Source organism: Bemisia tabaci, chromosome 10 (assembly GCF_918797505.1).
Source record: "Bemisia tabaci chromosome 10, PGI_BMITA_v3".
NCBI lineage: Eukaryota > Metazoa > Arthropoda > Insecta > Hemiptera > Aleyrodidae > Bemisia > Bemisia tabaci.
In genome coordinates this window covers 8,735,029-8,758,510 of record NC_092802.1, presented here as the reverse complement: position 1 = coordinate 8,758,510, position 23,482 = coordinate 8,735,029, and the positions used below count along the sequence as shown (strand labels likewise).

General features: G+C 40.6%; 1 protein-coding gene across 1 annotated transcript in view; it reads right to left on the bottom strand.

Moving 5' to 3' along the window:
- GABA-B-R2 (gamma-aminobutyric acid type B receptor subunit 2) overlaps positions 1 to 20,262 on the bottom strand; it is a 52,306-nt gene extending 32,044 nt beyond the window's left edge. Inside the window, exons 1-4 of the mRNA XM_072305308.1 lie at positions 20,137 to 20,262; positions 9,883 to 10,116; positions 5,719 to 5,779; positions 4,213 to 4,450 (exon numbers count right to left, since the gene is read on the bottom strand). Coding sequence (XP_072161409.1) covers positions 4,213 to 4,450; positions 5,719 to 5,779; positions 9,883 to 10,116; positions 20,137 to 20,262 — 659 coding nt within the window. The remainder of the gene's footprint in view (positions 1 to 4,212; positions 4,451 to 5,718; positions 5,780 to 9,882; positions 10,117 to 20,136) is intronic.
- Between the last annotated feature and the right edge of the window lie 3,220 nt (positions 20,263 to 23,482).

The window sequence follows — 23,482 nt, the reverse complement described above, 5'->3', positions numbered from 1 at the left end:
CGGGGAAATGGACGAGTTTGTATGGTCCTGGAACTTTCCTTATCAACGAAAAATCGCCTGGTATCAGGGCACGTCGAGTGGGGCAATCTCGCCGGCCGAACCGGGGATCGGGAACGCATTCGGGGGCGGAAAGCGAATCGGAGAGAGGCGAGCGCCGAAAAACAAAGAATCGAATCAAGAGCGCTTGACACGCGAAAAACCCCCTAATCGCCGGGGCCGGGACCGAAGGCGTCTACCAGTCAGCGCGATCGAGTCATTCGGAAAAGTTTTGATTGCGTGAGCGGAATCGAGTTATGGAACAAACGAACGCGTTTAGGTTTAGGCGCTGCGGAGCGCACATGCCTCGACGGGATCGGATGTTGCCGAATCGAATAGGCCATTTTCAAAAACTCCGAACAAAAAAGGATGCACTGGAAAAAAAAAAAACACATTGGATCTAGAGTCCAGACTCTTAAAACATCGACAAGAAAAAGTACTCTTGATTCAATAAGAATCTAGCTTAAACCAAGAACCAAGCCTCTTAATTTAAGCGGATTTCGTTTTGATTCAAGTAAATATCCGATTGAATCAAGAGTATTTTTTCTTGTCAATGTTCTCAAGAGTCTGGACTCTAGATCCAATGTGTAACATTTTGGACGTTAAAGTGTGCGACAACTCACAAAACACCGAGTTAACCGTTAAGCAGTTAACTTTACATCTTGACATTGCTAGAGTAACTGCTGTGGTGGTTAACTCAACGTTTTGTATGTTTTCGCACACTTTTTAACATCCAGAATATTATGTCAGTATCCTCGCTCTCGGTTTCAGAATTAAATACACACTTTTTTCCAATTTTTTGACCCCTCCCCCTTATGACACACCCGTAACACAGCCCTACACCACCCTTCCGAATTACGTGACGCTGACCCTACCCATCCTACCCCATAAAAAATCAAGATAACGCTGAGGAAACAGCTTGAAAAAAAAATTCGGTTTTTTTTTCCTTTTAGGTATTTCGCTGAAATACGCGATGTGTGGGCTTGGTCACGCGCCGAAAAGATTCATTCGGAAAGTGAATCGGGGGATGAATTTGAGTAAAATACCAATGTGAAAACAGCCGACTCGGTGCGGCGGAAAAACAAGCTGACGCTGAGTTTTCCTTCAATTCGATGCTTATGCAATTTGAGCTACGTCAGAGTTAAAATAGTTGTATCGCCGGCTTTTGCCACCAGGTCTCTGGCGAAAGAAGACGGAAAAACTCAAATCTGATTGAAAAGTGAAGGTAGATTAACCTAAGACGATTCTCTTGGACTTGTCGGGCTACGAAAAATAGCAGCGGAGACTAAATTTCTGAGCTAGAGTTTTATTTAAGAAATTCTCATGCTGTTTTAGTGGAACTACTCAGTTCATTCAAATTAAATCAGTGAAATTTTGAAGATTTTAGCGCTGTCGCTTCTTTCGGTAACACAGGAGTCGAGCCGCTGTGCTGCCGTGCTAAGGAAGAACGCCGTATGAAAATTCGAGAGTTGCCAAATTTCCTCCGATTAAATGTTAATGGTTGAGGAAAATTATCAATATTTTTCCTTGAAATTTTTAGATGTTTTAGATAAAATTACAGACAAAATTACCTAAGAAATTGGGGAAGAAATATTCACAAATTTTCTTGAAAATTAGTGATTTACCCGAGGACATTTGGCAATGCCTGAAAGCACATACGGTGTTTTTCCCTGGCACGGCAGTGCGTAGACACCCTGGATTACGGCTCTCGGACCCGGAGCTTTCTTCCTTGTTATCCAGTGTTGTTGACACTGCTCTCTCCGGTAGCATAGCCGAATGGGGGAGGGGAGGGGGTGAAGAGAGGGAGAGAAAGAGAGAGAAAGAGAAAACGGGAAAAGGAGACTTCCTCCGAAGTCCCGATAAAGGCGACCACGTGACACAACTCACAAGTGACGTCAATCAATGCCACATATTCCGATTCCGAGCAACCCTCGAGAAAAAAAAAGAAAAAAAAATCATCACCACGCATTCAATCGCGCGTGGGGCAGAGGAAAAACGGCAAAAGGGCGCTAGGGGACAATCGGGGGGGGAGGGGGGAGTGTTGAATCGGCGCTAATTGGGTTGCGTTTAAAACGCTCAAGCTTTGACAGTTTTTATCGGGAAACTCTGGGAGACTGACCGGAGGAGGCGGGGGTGAAGGAGGGGGTGGTTGGAGGGGGAGGGGTTAATCTCCTCACGCGCGAACAGTAGGAGCAGCGAGCCCGGTCAGACGCCCCCTCCCCCTCCCCGACGCGGCGCCCCTTGGGAAAAGCCGGCGATAATAATCACGGATCACTTTTTCACTTTTCAGTTTTCCCCTTTGACACACGACTCGGCGGCGCGCTGGAAATAGGCGTTATCATCGTCGTTTCCGCGTCAGCGATGGATTTTCGAGTCCTCCGCGGTGGGGAATCGAGCTTCTCGATTCATCGATCATTTCGCCGTTTCAACTGATGGGAAAATATCGATTATGAGGTTGCACGCATCAAATCGATTCTTCGCCGTAGCCTCAAATGGACGTATTTCTATCAAACAGAACTATGTGGGGTGTGCTCTAGAAATCTGCGTAAGAAACAATGTAAAAGTGGGCGTGATTCCTTTTGAAGAATTGGAAAAGCGGGATATTACATTCTATCGAACAGACCTATGTGCCAACTGAATGCGGGACTCATGAGCATGGAAAACCCAAAACGTGAAGCGTTCTGCGTGATTCGATCGAATCGCGGGTTTTTCGATCGACAAACGGATTTATCGACCTACTCACGGGTTTGTCGATAGACGTACGGATTTCTCAATCGACTTTAGGGTTTGTCGATCGACTCACCGATTTGTCGATAGACTCACGGGTTTGTCGATCGATTTAGGAGTTAGTCGATCAACTCACGGGTGTGTCGATCGACTCACGGGGTCGTCGATCGACAAACGGATTAATCGATCTACTCACGGGTTTGTCGATAGACTTACGGATTTCTCAACCGACTTAGGGGTTTGTCGATCGACTCACGGATTTATCGATAGACTCACGGGTTTATCGATCGATTCATTGATTTGTCGATCGATTCACGGTTGTAGATCGAATCACTGTCGATCGGTTCACGCTTTGGTTTTCGATCAATTCATGTCGATCGAATCCATACCCTCCACACGCCGTTATATCAAAAGAGCGACGAAACGAGACGCCCGAACCGCATCTAACTCAAGATAATCCGGCCGTTTCTCGCCGTCTCCACACGACGTAATCTCCCGCCAAGAAACCCGCCCCGTCGCGGAGGGAGAGGAGTTGGCCATAATTCCATTTCTCATTCCGTCAGAGCGCGCGGCGGGCGCCGGAATCCGCGACTCCACCGCGAGATGACCCCTCTCGCCCATATAACCCCATGTGATCCAGGGCTCACGCGGCCGGGTCGGCGGCGCCGCGGGATCCGAACCGCGGCTTAGCGAAGTTCAAGATTGGAATCGGGGTTAAGCTCGTCATTACGGGACTAAGTTGGCCGTGACGTCATTAGGCGCTACGCACGGGGCGCGTGACTCGGAATTAAGGCCCGCGGCCGCCGAGGGCCTTGTTTTATTCTTGTTCCCGCGGAAATTGACTTTGTTCGTGAAGCGAGGCCGCAAGGCTCCGCGAGGGCGGGACGGCCGGGCTCGCGTTATTCGCGGCAGGAACTTTCGCCCCCGACGAAGGAATTATTGGAGTCGCGTGTCATATTTTCGCGGGAACGATGCGTCGCTCCTCTGACGAAAGCGCGTATCTCATTTTCGGCATAAGCCCCGAAAAGCATAGAGTTATACGGAGATCAGGGCTCACGTGGAAATCGAGATACGCACTTACGCCACACAGTGGATCAAGTCGATCAGATGGGTCGAACATGGAATTTTTAACTGAAATTGCAAATTTTATGTTTAATTCGTCATATTTTAAATTTTAAGGGTGTTTCTTAAAGAAATCTCAGGGAAAAATTAATGGAAACACTTTTAGAACCTAGAAGTTTTTTTTTTGAAAGAAATGAAGAAAAAGAACGTCGTGCAATTTGGGGTTTTTTTGTCATAGAGCAGCGCGTGTGGAAGAAAAATACAAAATTTGGAATGGAGTTACGACGTTTTTGCTGTAGGAGGGAGTTTCACCCTCGGTATAAATTAAAAACACTTACGAATAATGGGAGGAATTAAATAGCTCAAAAGAAGAAAATGGGTACTCACTTTTGATTACGAAATCTAATATTGATAACAAGGAAAACCACAGCCATACAAATTCCGCACGCGGCTGCAATTGCTAAAGAGAAAAAAATTGCTAAATTGACGCGAGAGCGCTCGACCATCGTGAGGGTGCGGTCCTTGGGGGGACCCTTTCCGTGGCCCCAATGTATGGGCCGCCCTTGCGTTAGGTCCAGGTGCTCCGTCACACCATTGTATTCCCCCACCTTCACCTCCTCGCCATCTGAAAAAAAAAAATCACAAATTTTTATTCAGCTGTCATGGCAATAAAATGCATAACTTTTGAGACGTATCATGCAAATTCACAGACTCGGTTTTAGAAATGACACAAAAGATCGTATTCGATACATCAAACAGGTGAGATTGTATCAATATCGATTGGTTCAAAACATGAACATAGCCTCAAAAGTCAATTTAGAAATCGGAGGGAACGGATCTTTTGTAACAGATGTTTTATTTTTTTGAGTACCAAATGCCAATGCAAAGTGAAATTGTTAGAAATTTTCTCATTTTCAGCTTTTCCAACTTAAATCCTAATAGTTCTATTGTTTTGAACCAAATGATACATCGAACCATTATCGAATACGGTCTATAGCGTTATTTAGGGGAGGCAGGACTTTATTGCATTCTTCCACTCTGAAGTTGAAAGCTGGCTTTTTTAGTTTGTAATCCGTTTTGGCAATTTTTGATGAGACATAAATTGATTTTAAGATTTAAGAGGCCGCGGGCTGATTATTGAAATTGATAGACAAAGCGTAGATAAAAAGGACACAGAGAAAATCGAGCGATCCTATTGGCGGATGCGGGTGGTTGCAATTAACAAAAGAAATGAGTAACAGACAAACTAACGGCAACCTACTAGATACCCTGTAGTTAGTCCATCATTTTTCCACTTAATCTATAACACTCACCTTTTTCACACGGGAAAAATGGATTGCTCATTTAACGATTAAATTCTTAAAATCATGCCTGCCATGTTTCAAATGTACATTTTACAATGGTAAAAGCTAATTTAATCAAAAGGATGGTTCAATTGGCATTTTTTTATTGTAAAATCTACATTGAAACACGTTGGAACATATTTAACTACTTACAAAAATGTTAAATCATCAAATTCATCTCTTTCCATGAAACCAATAGGATCGCTTTCCCTTCATCGTATTGTCGAACCATTAGTCTATCAAGTTCAATTATCAGGCTTCAGACACAATAAAGACGATTTCGTCATCAATTTTTTTCTTAGTGTTGTAGTACGCTGTTTAGTCGATTAATTCGAAGTATTGAGCTATACGCGCATAATTCATTTCCTTGATTGAGCACGAAAAATAGCAGCATGGCAGTTTCATTCATTTTTATTTCAATTATTTATCCCTTATCGAATGAATTAATTTCTTCCGTAGTGAAAGTCAAAGAATGGGATGAATTAAAGAATATACTTCAACATAATCTCACAATTCTTGATAAATGCGGTTGAGTAAATAATTAACTTACTTTGAAATTGTTTGAGCAAAATACTAGCTTTTCTTTCGTTGTCGTAAAACCGGACCGGACCCTGAAACAGAGAAAATAAATAGATACTCTCCATATGTACAACATATTGACGTATTTATGCTAAAAGGAACTATGTCACACGCACTCCCTATTCACATAGTTCTTTTTGGCATAAGTATGTTCATATGTAATTAAAGCCTGCTTGATTGGCAATAAATCATCTTGATACATTTGTCAACGCTTTTTGTACACTTAAAAGCACACATTAAGTCCTGATTGTCTTGAATTAACTTTCAGTTGCTTTAGTTTTGCTGAGTGACCTTTAGAAAAGCACTCTCAGTACCTACGATTCACGAGTCTTGGGTCTTGACGTGCAGTCACTTCCCAACCGAGCCGGATGAACAAACTGCTCCACGAAGCACAGTGGATCGAGTCAGTAGGAGTGGTCAGACAAAATTTGGCAACTTCAAACGCTTATAGAACTCCGTTTATACAAAACTTTGAGTTTCCAAAAGTGGTCGCATTGGTTTCCTCGTGAAATTTTCTTCTAGAGGCACCCCGTGACATTTAACATGTGACGAAATAAACACCAAACTTCTCAGTTTTAGTCAATAATTTCATGTCCGACCTCTCTAATTGACTCGATCCACTGTGTGACACGATGCGACCGCCAACGTAACGCGGCGCGGCGGTCATTTCCTGTGATGCGACTTATCGAGCACCGGTGTGTTGCGGCGTATCACTCTCAATTGAAGGCGTTTTCGAGAGCGTCGCAAGTCACGCCAGTCACGGCTCCATGTTTACTCGACGGATTTGCGGGATCTGTCCTATCAAAGCTGAACGTTTGCAGGTGGCATTCAAGGATTATTTTCATTGCCGTAGTGCAATTTGGTATTTCAAAACAATTGATTGTGCCAAAGTTGGAACCTAACATACAAAAGGGTTAAATGTTACCGGAGAAAAGTAAAATGATTGATCACGACTTTGAAAAATTGAACGGCGCTAAGAAAACTATTAATGTTTCTGGGAATATGTATAGAGCATTACGACACATTTTGACAGTTCTGCTTGATTTTCATTGAGTTTATGAGCAAATTTAATTTTGAACTCATTAGATTTTTACAGTAGGTAACCTCAAAAAGTACGGTAAAGTAAAGAAAAGTAAAGTAAGACTTTTTTTTCCATAGTATGAATTTCCTCGTCATTTTCCGCGAAGAATGAAACAATGCAACACGTATGTGTGAAAGAATGATCAGAGGGGAGGGAGGGGGCAGTAAAGGGTCTAGAAAGGGAGGGATAAATTCCGATACCCTTCATAATCCCGCACAATACTCTAGAGAATAAGATGAGAATCCGTTAATCCCTGCCACCTTTCACAGGGAGGGAGTCTGATGGGAATGGATTTCATTATAAAAAGCTAAGTGTATACAGTGGACCGATCGAGCCATCACAATCATAGTGAACGTATTACGTATTGCGGGTGTACCTCTTTTTCAGAAAAAAAAAAAAAAAAAAAAAAAAAAATCCTGTGCTATAACGTGCAAATGAGCAATTTTCAGCGATTGAATATGATTTACCTTAGGAATTGCTGTTGTTGTTTCAGTCCTCAGACAAATTACTTCAAGAACAAAAATTATAAAACATTTTTTTGGAAGAAAAATTTCAGATCTCTGATAAATAATAATAATACATAATACTATGTATAAAAAGAAACTAAATATCCTGTGACCTCAATTGAATTAGTGAGAACGAAAACACACCAACTCGAAAAAAATGAAAATAATCAAGACACATGCAAAACTGCACAATAGTTGAAGAAGTTAGGGCGAGGAAAATATTTCTGGTGCCGAAAGACAAGTACTTAAGGACACATTAAAGGTCCAAGTTGGAACAGATGCGTTCACTTCACTCACCTCTATGAAAACTGACCCTCTTTAATGAAAATTGAGCATTTTTCAGTTACCGAGTTGGTGTGGTTTCGCTCTCACTAATACAATTGGAACAAAATACCGTTTCCTTTGGATTAGAATGGTGTGGCCAATCCGATAAATGTGCTGAAAGTGACTATGTGGCTTCGCTTATTCTTACTTTTATCCCTCAAGACAAATGCTACAGGTCTCCAAAAAATGATAAAATTTAGGGAAAAATAAAAGTTGACCCTAGATGGATTGGCTGCCCATTGTTTCGTGGAAAAAACATACATATGGCAATCTCGTGACGTAAGTAGTTCATCGACAACACTGACAGCCATCTCACGTCGTAACTGCATCGCTTTCAGCTGCAAATGTGAGGTTAGCGTTACTGCAATGACGCCAAACTCCGAAATAAATTTGCTGGTCTCGAGCACACACGCGAACAAAACGAGGGGTTTCCCGCCTACTCGGCAACGTTGCGCAATTTCTCATCAGAGAAAACAATGGGCAATAAAAGACAGGCCGCGTGGCGGTAAGTGGTTTTTGCCGTGCACTCGCGACTTTAGCGCGCACTCGTTCAGACTTGACACTCTTCTTAATGAAGCGATGACGAGCTGTTTGTTGCAGATTTTCACGACATCATTTTGAAGTTGCCGATTGGTCACTGAAAAAAAAGTCCCTTCTTATTTGTGCACTTACACGATGGAATCTTGAAAGATTCAAAAAAGAAAGCTTGCAGCAATAAGCCTGTTGCATTCCGGCAAGAGCAAAAATAGATTTGAGGGACTTGCACGGAGAAACAAACTTCGTGCATGTACTGGAAAAAAAACACATTGGATCTAGAGTCCAGACTCTTGAAAACATTGACAAGAAAAATACTCTTGATTCAATCGGATTTTTGCTTAAATCAAGAACCAAGCCTCTTAATTTGAGCGGATTTCCTTTTGATTTAAGCTTAAATCTGATTGAATCAAGAGTATATTTTCTTGTCAATGTTTTCAAGAGTCTGGATTCTAGATCCAATGTGTTTTTTTTCCAGCGTGGGACTCGAAGTTGAGGTCATATGAAGCTCTGAAGTTTTCTGATCACGCATCCGAAAACTTGAGGTCGAGCTGACGAAGCTCGAGTCAGACATCGAGGCACTTCGGTATGTACCGGAGTACTTCAGATGTCTGACCCGAACTTCGGCAGCTCGACCTCAAGTTTTGAGATACGTGATCCGAAAACTTCAGACATCCATATGACCTCAACCTCGGGTCCCACGCACAAACTTTTTTTCTCCGTGCAAGTCCCTCAAATCTTTTTTTGCTCTTGCTGGAATGCAACAGGCCTATTGCTTCAAGCTTTCTTCTTTGAATCTTTCAAGATTCCATCGTGTAAGTGCACAAATAAGAAGGGAATTTTTACTCACATACGTATTGGAATAAACCCCGACCAATCGGCAACTCCAAAATTATGTCGTGAAAATTGATAACCCTGATTGATCTGTGTTAAATTTGGCAATAGCTGATGTGGCTTGGTCCCATTCTGTTGAACGCGGTCCAATTATCTAAAAAATCTCTCAGAATACTAAATAGTTTTTTCCTCTCTCCAAAAAATTGTTGATTTTAAAGAAAAATAATTGTTTAAATTTGAATGTTGTATATCTAAAAGTGCTTTTAAAAGAAAAGAATAAGTTGCATACACTGGAAAAAAACACATTGGATCTAGCGTCCAGACTCTTAAAAACATTGACAAGAAAAAATACTCTTGATTCAATCGGATTTTTGCTTAAATCAAGAACCAAGCCTCTTAATTTGAGCGGATTTCCTTTTGATTTAAGCCTAAATCTGATTGAATCAAGAGTATTTTTTCTCGTCAATGTTTTCAAGAGTCTGAACTCAAGATCCAATGTGTTTTTTTCCCCGAGCACTTTTGAAAACACTGTAATCATGCTGGTTCCTTTTTGCTAAACGCAATCCGAATAGGATGTGGAGGGTGCTGGCGGAAAGACCTGAGCGAAAGCTGAAGAACGTATCACTGGAAAAAAAAGAATCTTAAATTTGCCGCCAAGAAGTATTTCTTCTTAAATCAAGAATTTTTCTGGTTAATATAAGCTACTTTTTCGCTTAACCCGAACATTTTTTTTCTTGTATCAAGAAAAAGTCAGCTTAAAGCGAGATAAAAAAAATTCTTGGCGGCAAATTCAAGAATCATCATGATTGATCCAAGCTACTTTTTTTTCCAGTGTAGGCTGAAAGTTTGGACTTACGGTGACGCCTTCGAAGCTGGTGTTCCTGAGGGCGTCGAGGAAGAGGCGCTCCCAGAGGGGGTCCCGGTAGCGGAAGTCGACGAGCGTCTGGTTCTTGCGGAAGTGGCGGATGCGGTGGGCCGCGTGCTGGATGGCCAGCGCCGCCGCCCACATCCCGTCGTATGTGTACCCATGGAACCGCGAGTACTCCGTCCCCCGCCGCGAGTCGTACTCCACCTTGTACTCGTCCGCCGTCTAAGAAAACACAAAAAAACACATTGGTTAAAATCTCTCTTTCAAAGAAAACTTAAACATTTTCAAAGGTCGAAATCTAGTCATGTCCAGGCAGTTATGCTGGTATGGACATGTGCAAAGAATGTCGGAGTAGAGGTTGCCCAAACAAGTTTTGGATTGGGTACCACCTGGGAAGAGGCGACGGGGACGTCCCGTAAAGGGTTGGCGGCAGGGCGTTGACGAAGAGATGTTGCGGTGTCAGTTGCCCGAGAACCTCTGGGAAGACAGGCATATGTGGCGTTTGGGTGTCGTAGAATGCCAGAGTGCGTTGTAAAGCGACTTCGAAATCTAGTCAGGGTATCCATGTCGCAGACAATGGACTACTACTGCCGTGCTAAGGAAGAACGCCGTATGAACATTCGAGAGTTGCCAAATGTCCATTGACCAAACATGTATTTTTCCGAAATTTTTGCATATTTTTCTTCGAAATTTTCAGATATTTTTGATTAAAGTTCGTACAAAATCGTCTTTAAATTTTGGGGGAAAATATTCACAATTTTCCCAGTACAGTTGGATTTTGTCGAAGGAAATTTGGCAATTTCTTAAGGCTCATACGGCGATCTTTCTTAGCACGGCAGACTAGACAAGGGTAACGTTGCATGGTTTCGGCGATCGTAGTGTCAACAAACCCAAAATCTGATCATGAGTCAAAACGATTTTAACGTCATGCTCAGGCACTGAAACGCAAAACAAGCAGTGAACTCCAACACAATGTGTTGATAAGGCGCGTCATTAACTCGCACATATCAACCCCTTTAGTTTTCATTTACAGAGATTTCAAAATAGGCAAACAGCACAACAAGAGAATCCACGATCCAACACTGCGAGGTCAAAGACGCACCTTGACGAGACCGTGTATTGTGAAAGTAGAAAGCTATTCAATCGAATTTAAGTTTCTTGATCTGCCTCAAGCAAAATCTTATCAGATTCTTGAAGAAAAGTGCTACGGAATAATTTAAGCGAAGAAAGGAAAAATTCTGTCGAACTCCTAGAAGATAAAGTCGATTTAAAGGTATTTTGGGGCTAAAATACCCAAAATCACCGGTAGTAAAAATCCCGTTATATTATTGAAAAGAAATTGACTCGATATAAATGCAATTGCATTAAATACGTCTTGATTTTGTTATTTTTAAACGTCTTTCCATGCAAAGAAGTTCAACCATGTCGTTGCTTTATTCATTCATGAATTGAAAGTAAGGAATCTACATCCCGAAAATCTACTGATTTGCCGTAAAAAATTGCAGAAACTTGATATACCAGGTCGATGCACCCACTCGTTGAATTTACCAACCAATTTCGTGAGTGCAAATGTGTAAAAATCAATATGCTATAGTCATTTTGGGTGCATTTATTTTTCATGAAACAATAATAATTTCAATCCCGAAAAAACCATCAATTTTCCGTATAAAATCGAAAAAATAAAAATATGTCGACTCCCGACGTGAAAATTAGATTCTACGTGTGTAAATACTTATGTATCGATATGCTGAACAGAAACTATGTGTGGACACAGTCAGAAGCCCGCGGCAACATTAATTCAACAGAAAAACTGTAAAAATTGGATCGGATTATAGCCGCTTTGCCCGCCTCTCCTCGTTAATTACAACAACCGTTCTTATACTCATCTCAAAATTTTTCTCAGAGCTTTGGGTTATTATCAGCTTCCATTTAAACTCCGGTTCGATGGCCGAATCGGCTGCCAAAAAAGCAAGCCACTGTTGAAGGGTTCTATGAGAAATTCGTGATATTATCGGCTCTCAGGAAATCCCCCCATGGCTAAAATTGGTGGTATAAATGTTTAAGTGCTTAAAATAATCGTATTCAAGAAACTAAGGAATTAAACTATGGAGTCAATTTCTTTTTAATAATATAACGGGATTTACTACCGTGATTTAGCTATTATAGCCCCAGAATACTTTTAAAGAGCCTTTGCGTTCCAGAATCTCGACGGATTTTTTTTTTTTTTTTTGGCTTAAACGATTCAAGAGACGTTGTAGTTAAAATTATAAAGATTTTTCGATTTGGATGTATAAAAAATGTTTAACTCGTTCAGGCACACCGTGTATTGTATGAAGTACTGCTGTTATTCGACCGTTGTCTTCAGGTCAAAATTCTTACAAAGAAGCCCCTTGCAAGAGGCGAATTTTTTGTAATTTCTCCCAGTTTTTTCAGCGTTAGGTATGTAAATGAATTGCTTGTCAAATTCTGAGGTCAATTATATTTAATTGTAATTTATACTTTCTTTTTTCCCCCTACATTTTATTTTTCGTATCGAGAAAGTCGAGGTTTTGTTGATTTCTTCGGATTTCGATTACTGTAACTTCTCTTCTATTCGGCCGATTTTTATGAATGAGGTCTCTTTTTATTTGTGTTTTAACGGAGAGTAAGGAAAAAATTGCTAAATACATGCGAAACAATTTTTTTTGAAAATTGGATGAATCCTAGCGTGACGGTGAAATGGTTAATGAAGCGTGAGTAATTGGGGTACGGGTATCGGCCGCGTTGGGACCCAAGGCGGCCCAAGGCCCATTGTTCTTCGTGACGCCGACGCAGTGATCAGGAGCGTGGGGACGAGAGGGCTGAGTGGACTCCTGTATGAGCCACGTTTAGCAAATGGTCTAATGAGTCTCGAGGCTCATCACAGATTGCACTTACCACTATCCTGCTGGCCCCGGCTATCAGAGCAAGGAGTACCAACTTTTGAAAAGGATAACAGTGGTGTGGAGATATGTCAAAGCAACGTTTTGAACAAAACGGAGTGAGTGAATTCTCATTCAAGGAGTGCCGAACTGGTCAGCCATCCTCGAATCAGTTCGCTTGCTTCCGCTTATATATGCATATTTTAAATCAGCGCGTCGTACTCTTAGGCTTTTTTTAAAAAAACCAAGTAACGTAGACTCTTGGTATTCACTGCACATAAACTAGCGAGCCCCAGACTGAGAAACAACTTTAAATCATAATTATTGACGGATAAATAAACTTTTTACACGCTTTGGAAAATCTCAGAAGTTCGCGGTAGTCACTTTTCGGTAAGGAACTAAGGGAATCGGTTATTGTATCGAGCAGGGTTCGAAACGATCGCAAAGGCGGTATACTACGTATACGCGCCAAAAAGCGGGCCCTGAGCAGGGTATCAACGACCACAGTGTCAAAAAAACAGAAAAATATCTTCCTTTTAAGTGAAATTAAAAAATCAAGTTTGAACGATGGTATAGAGGGGAGTATCAATTAAAATGAGAATAATCAATGCAGAGTGTGGAAACATTTCAATCTCATCATGAGTTAAAAAACGCTGACTATGCGAGTAGGAATATTAAAGCCTAACAGAGCGGAGCGGCGTGCTGCCAGCGCGAGAGGCTCACTGGCGCCTACAAACCTAAGTGGATACGTCACGCATTGCACAATGCTTGAAGTATCCACTTAGGTTTGTAGGCGCCAATGCGCCTCTCGCGCTGGCCGCCTGCCCGCCGTGCGGCGGCGTTTGAAGCAACTATTTCACAACAGATTTGTTGCACAGTATTATACGAAATTGAACGTATTAAGAATGACAGGCATCCTTTAAAAGTACAAATCTTTCCTCGCAAAATAAATCAAGATACTTATCGTGCACGGGAAAAATCTAAGAGCCTTTAGCTGAGGCAAATATAGAGGTTTATCCGGTTCAAGTATAACAAGGTGGGAATTTCTTGAAAGATAATTAAGTCCTGTTACACCAAAGAGGTTTAGAGAGTTTTAGTGAATTTTGTCTCATGGAATTGACGCTCCCCCATTTTTACCAAAACTCTCAACTATTGTATATTATTCTCCGTCAGACCAAACAGACAAAACAAAAAAACAAGCAAACCCTCATTCTTCCAAGACATTATATATTTTCATCCAAAAACGTCGTGAGCGATTGTCGTTTGTATTTACACGTGGGCCAATTAACTTTGGGTCTCAACTGGCACGTGGACCAAAACTCCTGTGCCGAAAAAACACGAGGACGTGAATTACTGGAAAAAACAGGTGCGCGGACAAAAAATCGTTGACGAAATGTCCTATAACCGATCGCCGCCAAAAATCCATTTCAGTTGCTTTCAATATTTCTTGCGTTTTTTCGTCAAAGGCCACACTTAACTACCATAGGGCACGATACTTTTCGGGAAAATTTGTAAATATTTCTCTTCCAACTTTTGTTCGTTTGGACTCGAGGACTAACTCGAGGATTTTGTTCGTAATTTGATCTAAAAAATCGAAAAATTGCAAGGACAAATATTCATAATGGAGATGTTGCATGTATGAGGAATTTGCGATTTGACTGTTGATTCATAACTAAAAGTTTGCGAGAAACACGACGGTGCCTTTGGCTTTCTCTGAGATTAACTCCCAAGCTCAAAAAAAGTTCTCAAGTTGAGGCCAAAATGGAGGGGATATCCCGCGCTATCCTGAGAGTCCACCTCTAAATCGAGACAAACTCTCCATGCAAAGATAGGGAGCATATACATTGACAGGGCTGCCACTTTTTATTTGGGGACTCCAAAACTGAAAACACGGTATCACTGCTGATGTATTCGCTCCCTATCTTTGCATGGAGAGTTTGTTTTGATGTAGAGGTGGACTCTCAGGGTAGGGTGGGATATTCCCTCCATTTTGGCCTCAACTTGAGAGCTTTTTTTGAGCTTGGGAGTTGATATCAGAGAAAACCAGTGGCACCATCGTGTTTCTCGCGAACTTTTACATGAGAATCAACAGTCAAATCGCAAATTCCTCACACATGCAACATCTCCATTTTCTCCAAGATTAAATATTTTTTGAGAGGAAGTTTGGCAACATTCGAATGTTCATACGGCGTTCTTCCTTAGCACGGCAGAATAAATCCGCGGAAGCTGTTAGCACTGTCGTTGCGCTAAACCGAAAATGAATCATGACCGATAGACGACGATCGATGTCGAACTCGCGCGACACCTCGGTGAGTGCCACGGTGCCCTTTCGAGCAAAAAAACCCACGAATTTTTTTTTAAGGTCAAGTGAAATCGATGAATATTTTGCACCGCTCGGCAACGGTGCGCGGCGAACGATTTCAGGCGGGAAACGATGACTAATAGGAGAGATGGATGCGCTTCCGTTTTTATCGACGAGCTGAAATGTAGCCGAGACGTTAAATTTGGGGCGGCCTCTAAATTATAAATATGGATGCATTTAAATCAAAAGGAACTTCATCCATTCTAACATGAGCCGTGGGATCCATAGGAGCATGCGCAAGATAGGGTTCATGTCAAAATGGCGATGTTCCTTTTGATTCGAATGCGTCCATTTTCGGTTTTAGTTGTCATGTATTTGACGTTTCTGAAATTCTCAAACTGAGAAAGTTTGTGGTTTGATCATTTTGTAAGGATTTACGATACAAATACTGCCGTGCCAAGGAAGAGCTCCGTATAAACATTTGAGAATTGCCAAATTTCCCCGGATAAAACATGCATTTTGCAGGAAAGTTATGCATGTTTTTCCTTGGAATTTTCAGGTTTTGGAGATTGAATCGCGTATAAAGTTGTCTGAAAATTTTGAAGAAAAACACTAACGATTTTCCTGGTAGATTTTTTTCTATCGAAGGAAATATGGCAGCGTCTGAAGGCTTATACGACATTCTTCCTTAGCACAGCACAATAATCTCGATTTGTGGGAGAAAGATAGAAATTGGGTCAATTTTTGAAAAGGTCCTGTTCGAAATATACATAGCCAGAGATGATAAATTTTAGAGATCTTGCACTCAAAATCTAAGTAATGTATTTGAGTTAGGCAGAAGTTGAATTCGGAGGTCAACGATGTTTTTGCCTAATGATATTTGATGGACAACGTGTTGAGCGAAAAATCAAGTAAAATTTGCCGGATGTTGACTGGCGAATGTCAAGGTGAACACTTTGCTATGCGAGTTTTTATGAATTAGGCAAGTATGGGCTGCTTAACTGATTGTTCAACCATTTTGAGTGTAACGCATTTCTACGCCTTTTCTTGGCACAAAAATGAATTAAGCAGCTCTCAGCGTGTGTTTCTCAGTTGATATTGCTCATCCAATCGGGGACAAAAACCTTAAAAATCAATAATGTTTTAATGAAACTGAAATTCCGAAATAATCGGTGTGAAGCCATTTTAATAATTTCAACTAATTGAGATACACAGTCAGAATTAAAGACACAAAAAAACTCAAATATATTATTTTGTCTTATTCAAAGATATAAACAACTTAATTTTGTTGTACTATTGCATCACAATTTTCTGAAGTAACTTGATAACTCCAGTTTTTCTAAAAAACTCTTGAAAGCTCTTAAAGCCATTTGAACGCAGCGCCACTAGTATACTAGCTTCAAGAGGGTGGCAAATTTCATGGAAAATAAACTCTTGAATTGTCTTGTGAAATATTTCATGAAATTTCAGTTTATGGAAGATATTGAAAAATACCGGTTCCTCTTGTTGTTTCGCGAAATTGAAAAATTGTGAATTTATTCTTTTTGAGTGTATGTTTGAGAGCGGATTGCATACTCTGACCCCTGTAAAATATGAAATATTTCACAGCCTCGTGAATTTCATGAAATATTTCACTAAAATTTCCAATCTTTCATTTCTTTCCTTTACGATCATACCACCCTCTTCAAGAGGCAGGTTCAAATCAAATGCGCACCCTATCGCACTGGAAAAAAAACACATTGGATTTAGAGTCCAGACTCTTGAAAACATCGAAAAGAAAAAGGACTCTTGATTCAAGCAGATGTAAGCTTAAAACAAAAGGAAATCCGCTCAAATTAAGAGGCTTGGTTCTTGATTTAAGCTTAAATCTGATTGAATCAAGAGTATTTTTTCTTGTCGATGTTTTTAAGAGTCTGGACTCTAGATCCAATGTATTTTTTTCCAGTGCGCCTAAGCGATTAATTGATGTCACTTAGAGAATCCTAGTTCGTACGCGGTACTATAAAAGCGAATTAAAGGAGAGAAGAAAAAAAGAAAACTGATGTATCCAAAACTGAAAAGAACAATTTAAAAAAAATTAAATAAATCAAATGAACGAGTAGAAACAAAATCGCAATAAATGGGCTACCCGTCATCCCCAGAGCTGGCGGTCTGTCAACCCGGTCCTTCGAGCGTGATGAACGACCGCCCGAAATTCGGCTGGCGAATTTAATGACCGCTTATGGAAAATCACTCCCTCCACCCCTTTTTCCGCCCTCTCGTTCGCCACTTGCCAATCAAAAACCGCGTATTTGTAATGAAAACATTACCCGATCCGAGTCGTTTTCTCCCACGGGGTCGGGTGGCCGGCTGCATAATTGGCAAGTAGTGCTGAAAAATCAGCATTTTATCCATGCAAACGCTGCCTTGCTAAGGAAGAACCGTATAAACTTTCGAGAGTTGCCAAATTTCCCCGCGGATAAAACATGTATTTTTGAGGAAAGTCATGCATATTTGAATCAGTGAGTTCGAAAACCCACCAACTCGGGTTTTTTTCGATTTTCACTTTTTTACGGTTTCGTAACAATTATGGATAGAAGTATCTGCACGCAAAAGGAAATTTCGAAAATGCAATCGGAAGTGCTCGAAACAGCGACGGGAAAAGGGAAAAATCGAAGTACTTCATTGGAAATACCAATTTTTGGCCATTTCAAGGGAAACGGGTGACCATCCAATTGTGCGGTTTTCTTTTTTCGATTCAGTATACCTTGTACCAACAAGTAATATAAATATTCAAGCGTGATTCAGGTCGAAAAATATAAATTTTTCAGGGCAGACTATGAAAAATCAGTATCTGAAAGTCGGTGAGAACGAAAACACACCAACTCGGAAATTTTTAAACGCTTGATTCTCTGTCATAAAGCATGATGTATCGATTTCGACTTGGTGCTTTACAATGCCTCTAAGTACTTGTCCTTCGGCACCGAAAAGGTTTTTCTTAAACTAACTTCTTCGCCCGCTGCGCAGTTTTAGGTGTTTCCTGAACAATTTTTTTCCGAGTTGGTGTGATTTCGAACTCGCTGATTCATTTTACCTTGAAATTTTCAGATATTTCAGATTAAATTTCGATCAAAATTGTCCGGAAATTTTAAAGAAAGATATTCACAATTTTTCCAGTAAATTGTTTTTTATCGAGGGAAATATGGCAACGTTTGAAGGCTCATACGGCGTTCTTTCTCAGCACGGCAGAACTGTACACATTTGATCGCACAACCTGGCAACCTCGGCCGACTGCGACTGCGATTTCCATCCTTTCTGTCTTGGCGTGGCGGGGTTTTCGGACGATGGGGATGTTGATTTGCTGACTGCTCATTCTCATCTCGCCGTGACAAATGACTCGGCCGGCGACGATATTTACGACCCCCCGCTCGCAGATTAATGGCCCGGACAAATTAAGAGTGAACCCCCCCCCCTCCCCCCGCTCTTTGCCGAATAACCCCACTGATTTCCTCGCCTTCGCTTTTCCAACGAGTTTACCATCAGAGCTAACAACCAGGGGGAAAGATAGCCAATCTCTGATTAGCTATGGCCATCTGCAGGTTGATTATTGAAATTGATAGACAAAGCAATACCCGGTAGCAGTGATCTCAATAAGTTGAGATTTGATCGGAGAAGGTATCGCGATTTTATCGACTTCGATCTATTGCAATATTATTGGATGAAAAATTGCGATTTTATCCTGTAAATGTGCAATAAAATCGCGATTTTGTCGATGACGATTTATCGAAATATCATCGAACAAAAAGTCGTGTTAATTTGTGGGAAATTTCTATTTTATCGAACGCAATTTTATGGAGATACAATTGCTGCTACAAGATTGAGGATTATCGCTCAAATATTGATGATCATGCAATAAATCGTAAAAAAACGTTATATTTCTTCAAAACATCGCGATTTATCAGTTGAAAATGCTACCTGGACTTCGCTTTTTCGAGGAGTTTTCCTTCAGAGCTAACTCGAGCTAATTTGTGGGAACGAGTTTGTGTGATTGATTTATGATTCTAATGAGTGTAAAATGATAATGGAAAGTGAAATTGTTAGTAATTTCCTCTTTTTCAGCTTTACTGTCTTAGATTCTAAAATTTTTCTTCGGTTATTTTCTATTTTCTTGAACCAAATGATACATCGAACCACAATCGAATACGATCCATTGTTTTGAACCAAACGATGTATCTAACCACTATCTAACATGATCCATGGATCGCATCCGATTTTGGTTCGATGTATCGTTTGTTCAAGACAATAACACATAACCTCGAACAAAAATTTTAGGCTTTAAGTTGGGAAAGCTAAAAATGAGATAATTCCTAACAACTTCACTCTTAATTGCCGGTTTGCGCTCATACGTATCAAAAATCCACCACAAAAAACCTGTTCCCTCAGATTACTCAATTGACCTCTGGGATTATGTTCACATGTTGAACCAATCGATATCGATACAATCTCACCAGTTTGATGTTTCCAGTAGATCGTATTCAATACATCAAACGGGTGAGATTGTATCGATATCGATTGGTTCAAAACATAAACAAAGCCTCAGAAGTAAATTCAGAAATCTAAGGGAACGGGTCTTTTGTAACAAATTTTCTATTCTTTTGAGTACCAAATGCCAATGCAATGTGAAATTGTTAGGGATTTTCTCATTTTCAGCTTTTCCAACTTAAATCCTTTTAGTTTGGTTGAGGTTATGTTCTATTGTTTTGAACCAAACGATACATCGAACCGTTATCGAATACGGTCTATACGATCCATTCGAATTGTTTCCCGCAGAAGTAATTCCGATCGAGCTTTCAAGTGGGGAATCCGATCGGCTCTTCCCCTCTCCCGAACTTCGAAAGTTCTCAAACGGGGGCGGAAGAAACACGAAAAACTATTTATTCAGGTTATTTTAAGTCACGTTTGCGGTCGGTAATCGTGTCTCCAGCGCGGGACGATTAATCTTCCTCAAAACTTAAGCTTATCTCGACTACACGATGCATACCTGGCTCCGGCGCTGCCAACCTTGGTGAGCCCGCGCCCGAATTTCCCCACGATGCGGGCAGAGATCCGACAGTCACGGCACGATCGGTCGGCACCCGGCTCCAGACAAATCCCCGGGAGTTTGACGCGCGACACGGCTGCCAACATCCCGATAAAAATGCGCGACTCCGACCCCGCGCACACTGAAGCCACAGTTTTGCAGTGTACTGCCAGTAAGCAAGGAAGCAGTAAGCACTGCAGTGAGTGTCAGATTTTTAAAATCGAGTTTCCTTCAAAATCCGTCGAATCTCTTCAAGATAAAATTACTGAAATAGCTAAAATAGCAAAATTTATCTTCACTATATCAAAACGAGACATATGAAAAAGCCAAGTGCGCAAAAAATAACGTACACTGGGAAAAAAAACACATTGGATCTAGAGTCCAGACTCTTAAAAACATCGACAAGAAAAAATACTCTTGATTCAATCAGATTTAAGCTTGAATTAAGAACCAATCCTCTTAATTTGAGCGGATTTCCTTTTGATTTAAGCTTAAATCTGATTGAATCAAGAGTTTTTTCTCTTGTCAATGTTTTCAAGAGTCTGGACTCTAGATCCAATGTGTTTTTTTTTTCCCAGTGTAAGTGTCAAATTTTCACAATTTTGCAGTGTACTTCCGTGATAGCGAGGAGAGCAATACACTGGAAAAAAAACTCATTGGATCTAGAGTCCAGACTCTTGAAAACATCGACAAGAAAAAATACTCTTGACTCAATCAGATTTAAGCTTAAATCAAGAACCAATCCTCTTAATTTGAGCGGCTTTCCTTTTGATTTAAGCGAAAATCTGATTGAATCAAGAGTTTTTTCTCTTGTCAATGTTTTAAAGAGTCTGAACTCTAGATCCAATGTCTTTTTTTTCCAGTGTAAGTGTCAAATTTTCCAAATCGAGTTTCCTTCAAAATTCATCTAATCCCTTTTAGATGAAATCACTGAAACAGCTAGAAAAGCGGAATTCATCTTAATTCTATCAAAACGAGACATATGAGAAAAACCGTGAGTGCGGAAAAAATAACGTAGTCTCAAGAAAGACAGCAGTAAGTGCCATTATTCCTCCAGAGAGCCAATGAAAACAGTGCTTTCGAGTAAAGTACCGCCCTCTTCTGTCAGCGCAACTCCGACCGGGCGCACAGTGAAGCCACAGTTTTGCGGTATACCTACTGCCGTGATAGCGAAGACAGCAGTAAGTGTTAAATTCTCGAAATCGAGATTCCTTCAAAATTCGTCTAATCTTTTTTTTAATGAAGTCATTAAAATAGCTAAAACAGCAAAATTCATCTTAAATGTATGAAAACAAGACATGAGAAAGCGGTAAAAATGACGTAGTTTCAGACCAAACGGCAGTAAGTGACATAATTTCTCCTGAGAGCCAATAAAAACGGTGATGTCGAGTAAAGTTCCACCCTCTTCTATCAATTTCTAACCTAAAAATGTGTTTGTTGTGTGTCCAAAACGCAACCACGAAAGCATGCAGAAGATACCACTTACGGCTGTCTTGCCAAACAATAGCCTAGCATGAATATGAAAAATACCCTTTTTATGTAATTGAAATTAAATCGGTCGATTTTTAATCTTTCAAACAATTCCTAGGAGTCTTTCCTAGGAGTCCTAGGAGCCTAGGAGATGATTAGTGGTACTTTGACAGCAAACGGAGGCTTTTTTAAATAACATTTTTAGGTCTGACGATTCTAAGTCCGTTTTCTCAAAACTTCATTCTTGCACTTACTGCTCTCTCCGCTATCACGGCAGTGTCCTCGAGGAGGATATAAAATGGGAATACCGCAAATGAAAGAGTGATACAACTATTCGAGCTTCCGTGTATTGCACAGTATCATTCCCAATTGAAGGGGTTTTGTGTTGTCCCCATCTTTGAGCGGAGGCTTCTTTCTTTAAATTCTCCGGTCCGACGATTCTGCGCCCGTTTTCTCAAAACTTCATTTTTGCACTAACTGCTCTCTTCGCTAGCACGACAGTGTCCTCGAGGAGGATATGAAATGGGAATACCGCAAATGTTGGAGTTGTACAACTATTCGGGCCGCCAGAATATAGCACTTACGGCTGTCTTGCCAAACAATAGCCTATCATGGAAATGAAAAATTCAATTTTATGTAATTGAAATTGAACCGGTCGATTTTTAATCTTCCAAACGATTTCCAGGAGTTTTTTTGGGTGATAAGGTGCAATTTGACAGCAAACGGAGGCTTCTTTCAATGTAATTTTCCGGTCCGAAGCTTCTGAGCCCGTTTTTTAAAAACTTCATTTTTGCACTTACTGCTCTCTTCGCTATTACGGTAGAGTTTTGCAGTGTAGAGCAAAACTGGCGTGCTAAGGAGGAACGCCGTATGAACATTCGAAAGTTGCCGAATTTCCGAGGGTAAAACATTGTATATTTGAAGAAAGTTATGCGTATTTTTCCTTGAAATTTCCCTATATTTTAGAGTAAATTGGGAACAAAATTGTCTGAAAAATTGAAAGAAAAATATTCAGGATTTTCCCAGTAAATCTGTTGGTTATTAAAGGAAATATGGCAACGCCTGAAGGCTCATACGGTGTTCTTCCTTAGCATGGCAGAAAACAAATCCGTCGTGTTACGTAAAAGTGCATTTTGAGATGAGTCTCGAGATGCATTCTACTGATACTACTGATGCATTGCATCAGAATGAGAAAATTATTTTTGTTTCTACCATCTGTAATGATAAGCAACAAAATATTCTGAATAATTAATATACATAGAGAAGTAAAGTATACCTCATTTACAGAGAAGTTAATTCCAGTAATCTTAGATCATCTTTTTAGAGCATTATGGGCTAGACTACCTTTATAGGGAGAGTACGGGCATGCCATTAATTTTGAGGCTAGGTCATAAAGCTTTTAGGGCCCAAAAGAGCAGCCAACCTATAAATTCGAATTATCTAGAGTGATTTTTTGTTCTAATATTTTTACAACCCGTCGTTGGTAAAGCTCGTAATTGACTTAGTTTTTCCAAAGATTTATTCATTTTTGCGGAAGGAGGCTCTTTTATTAACATTCTTGGCAATTTTGGTTAAAGATTGGAAGTTGAAGCCTGACAGTAATATTTTTTATGTTAGAAGGTGTAACCTTTTCGGTCCCTTTTGCGGAGCTCCATATTTCTAGAGGATGAGACAACGCGGCTTTTGGATGTCGCAAACGGGAATAAAGATCACAAAAATCGGACATTTGCTGTAATCTTTGATCAACCAATTCCCGAATTTCTATTACCGTTCCCCCTCTCATTCCATTTGTTCCTTGCCGTACCCCTTATTTCCAGTCCATTCAGTTTATAGTCTTTGCAGTTGGTGAAACTGTAA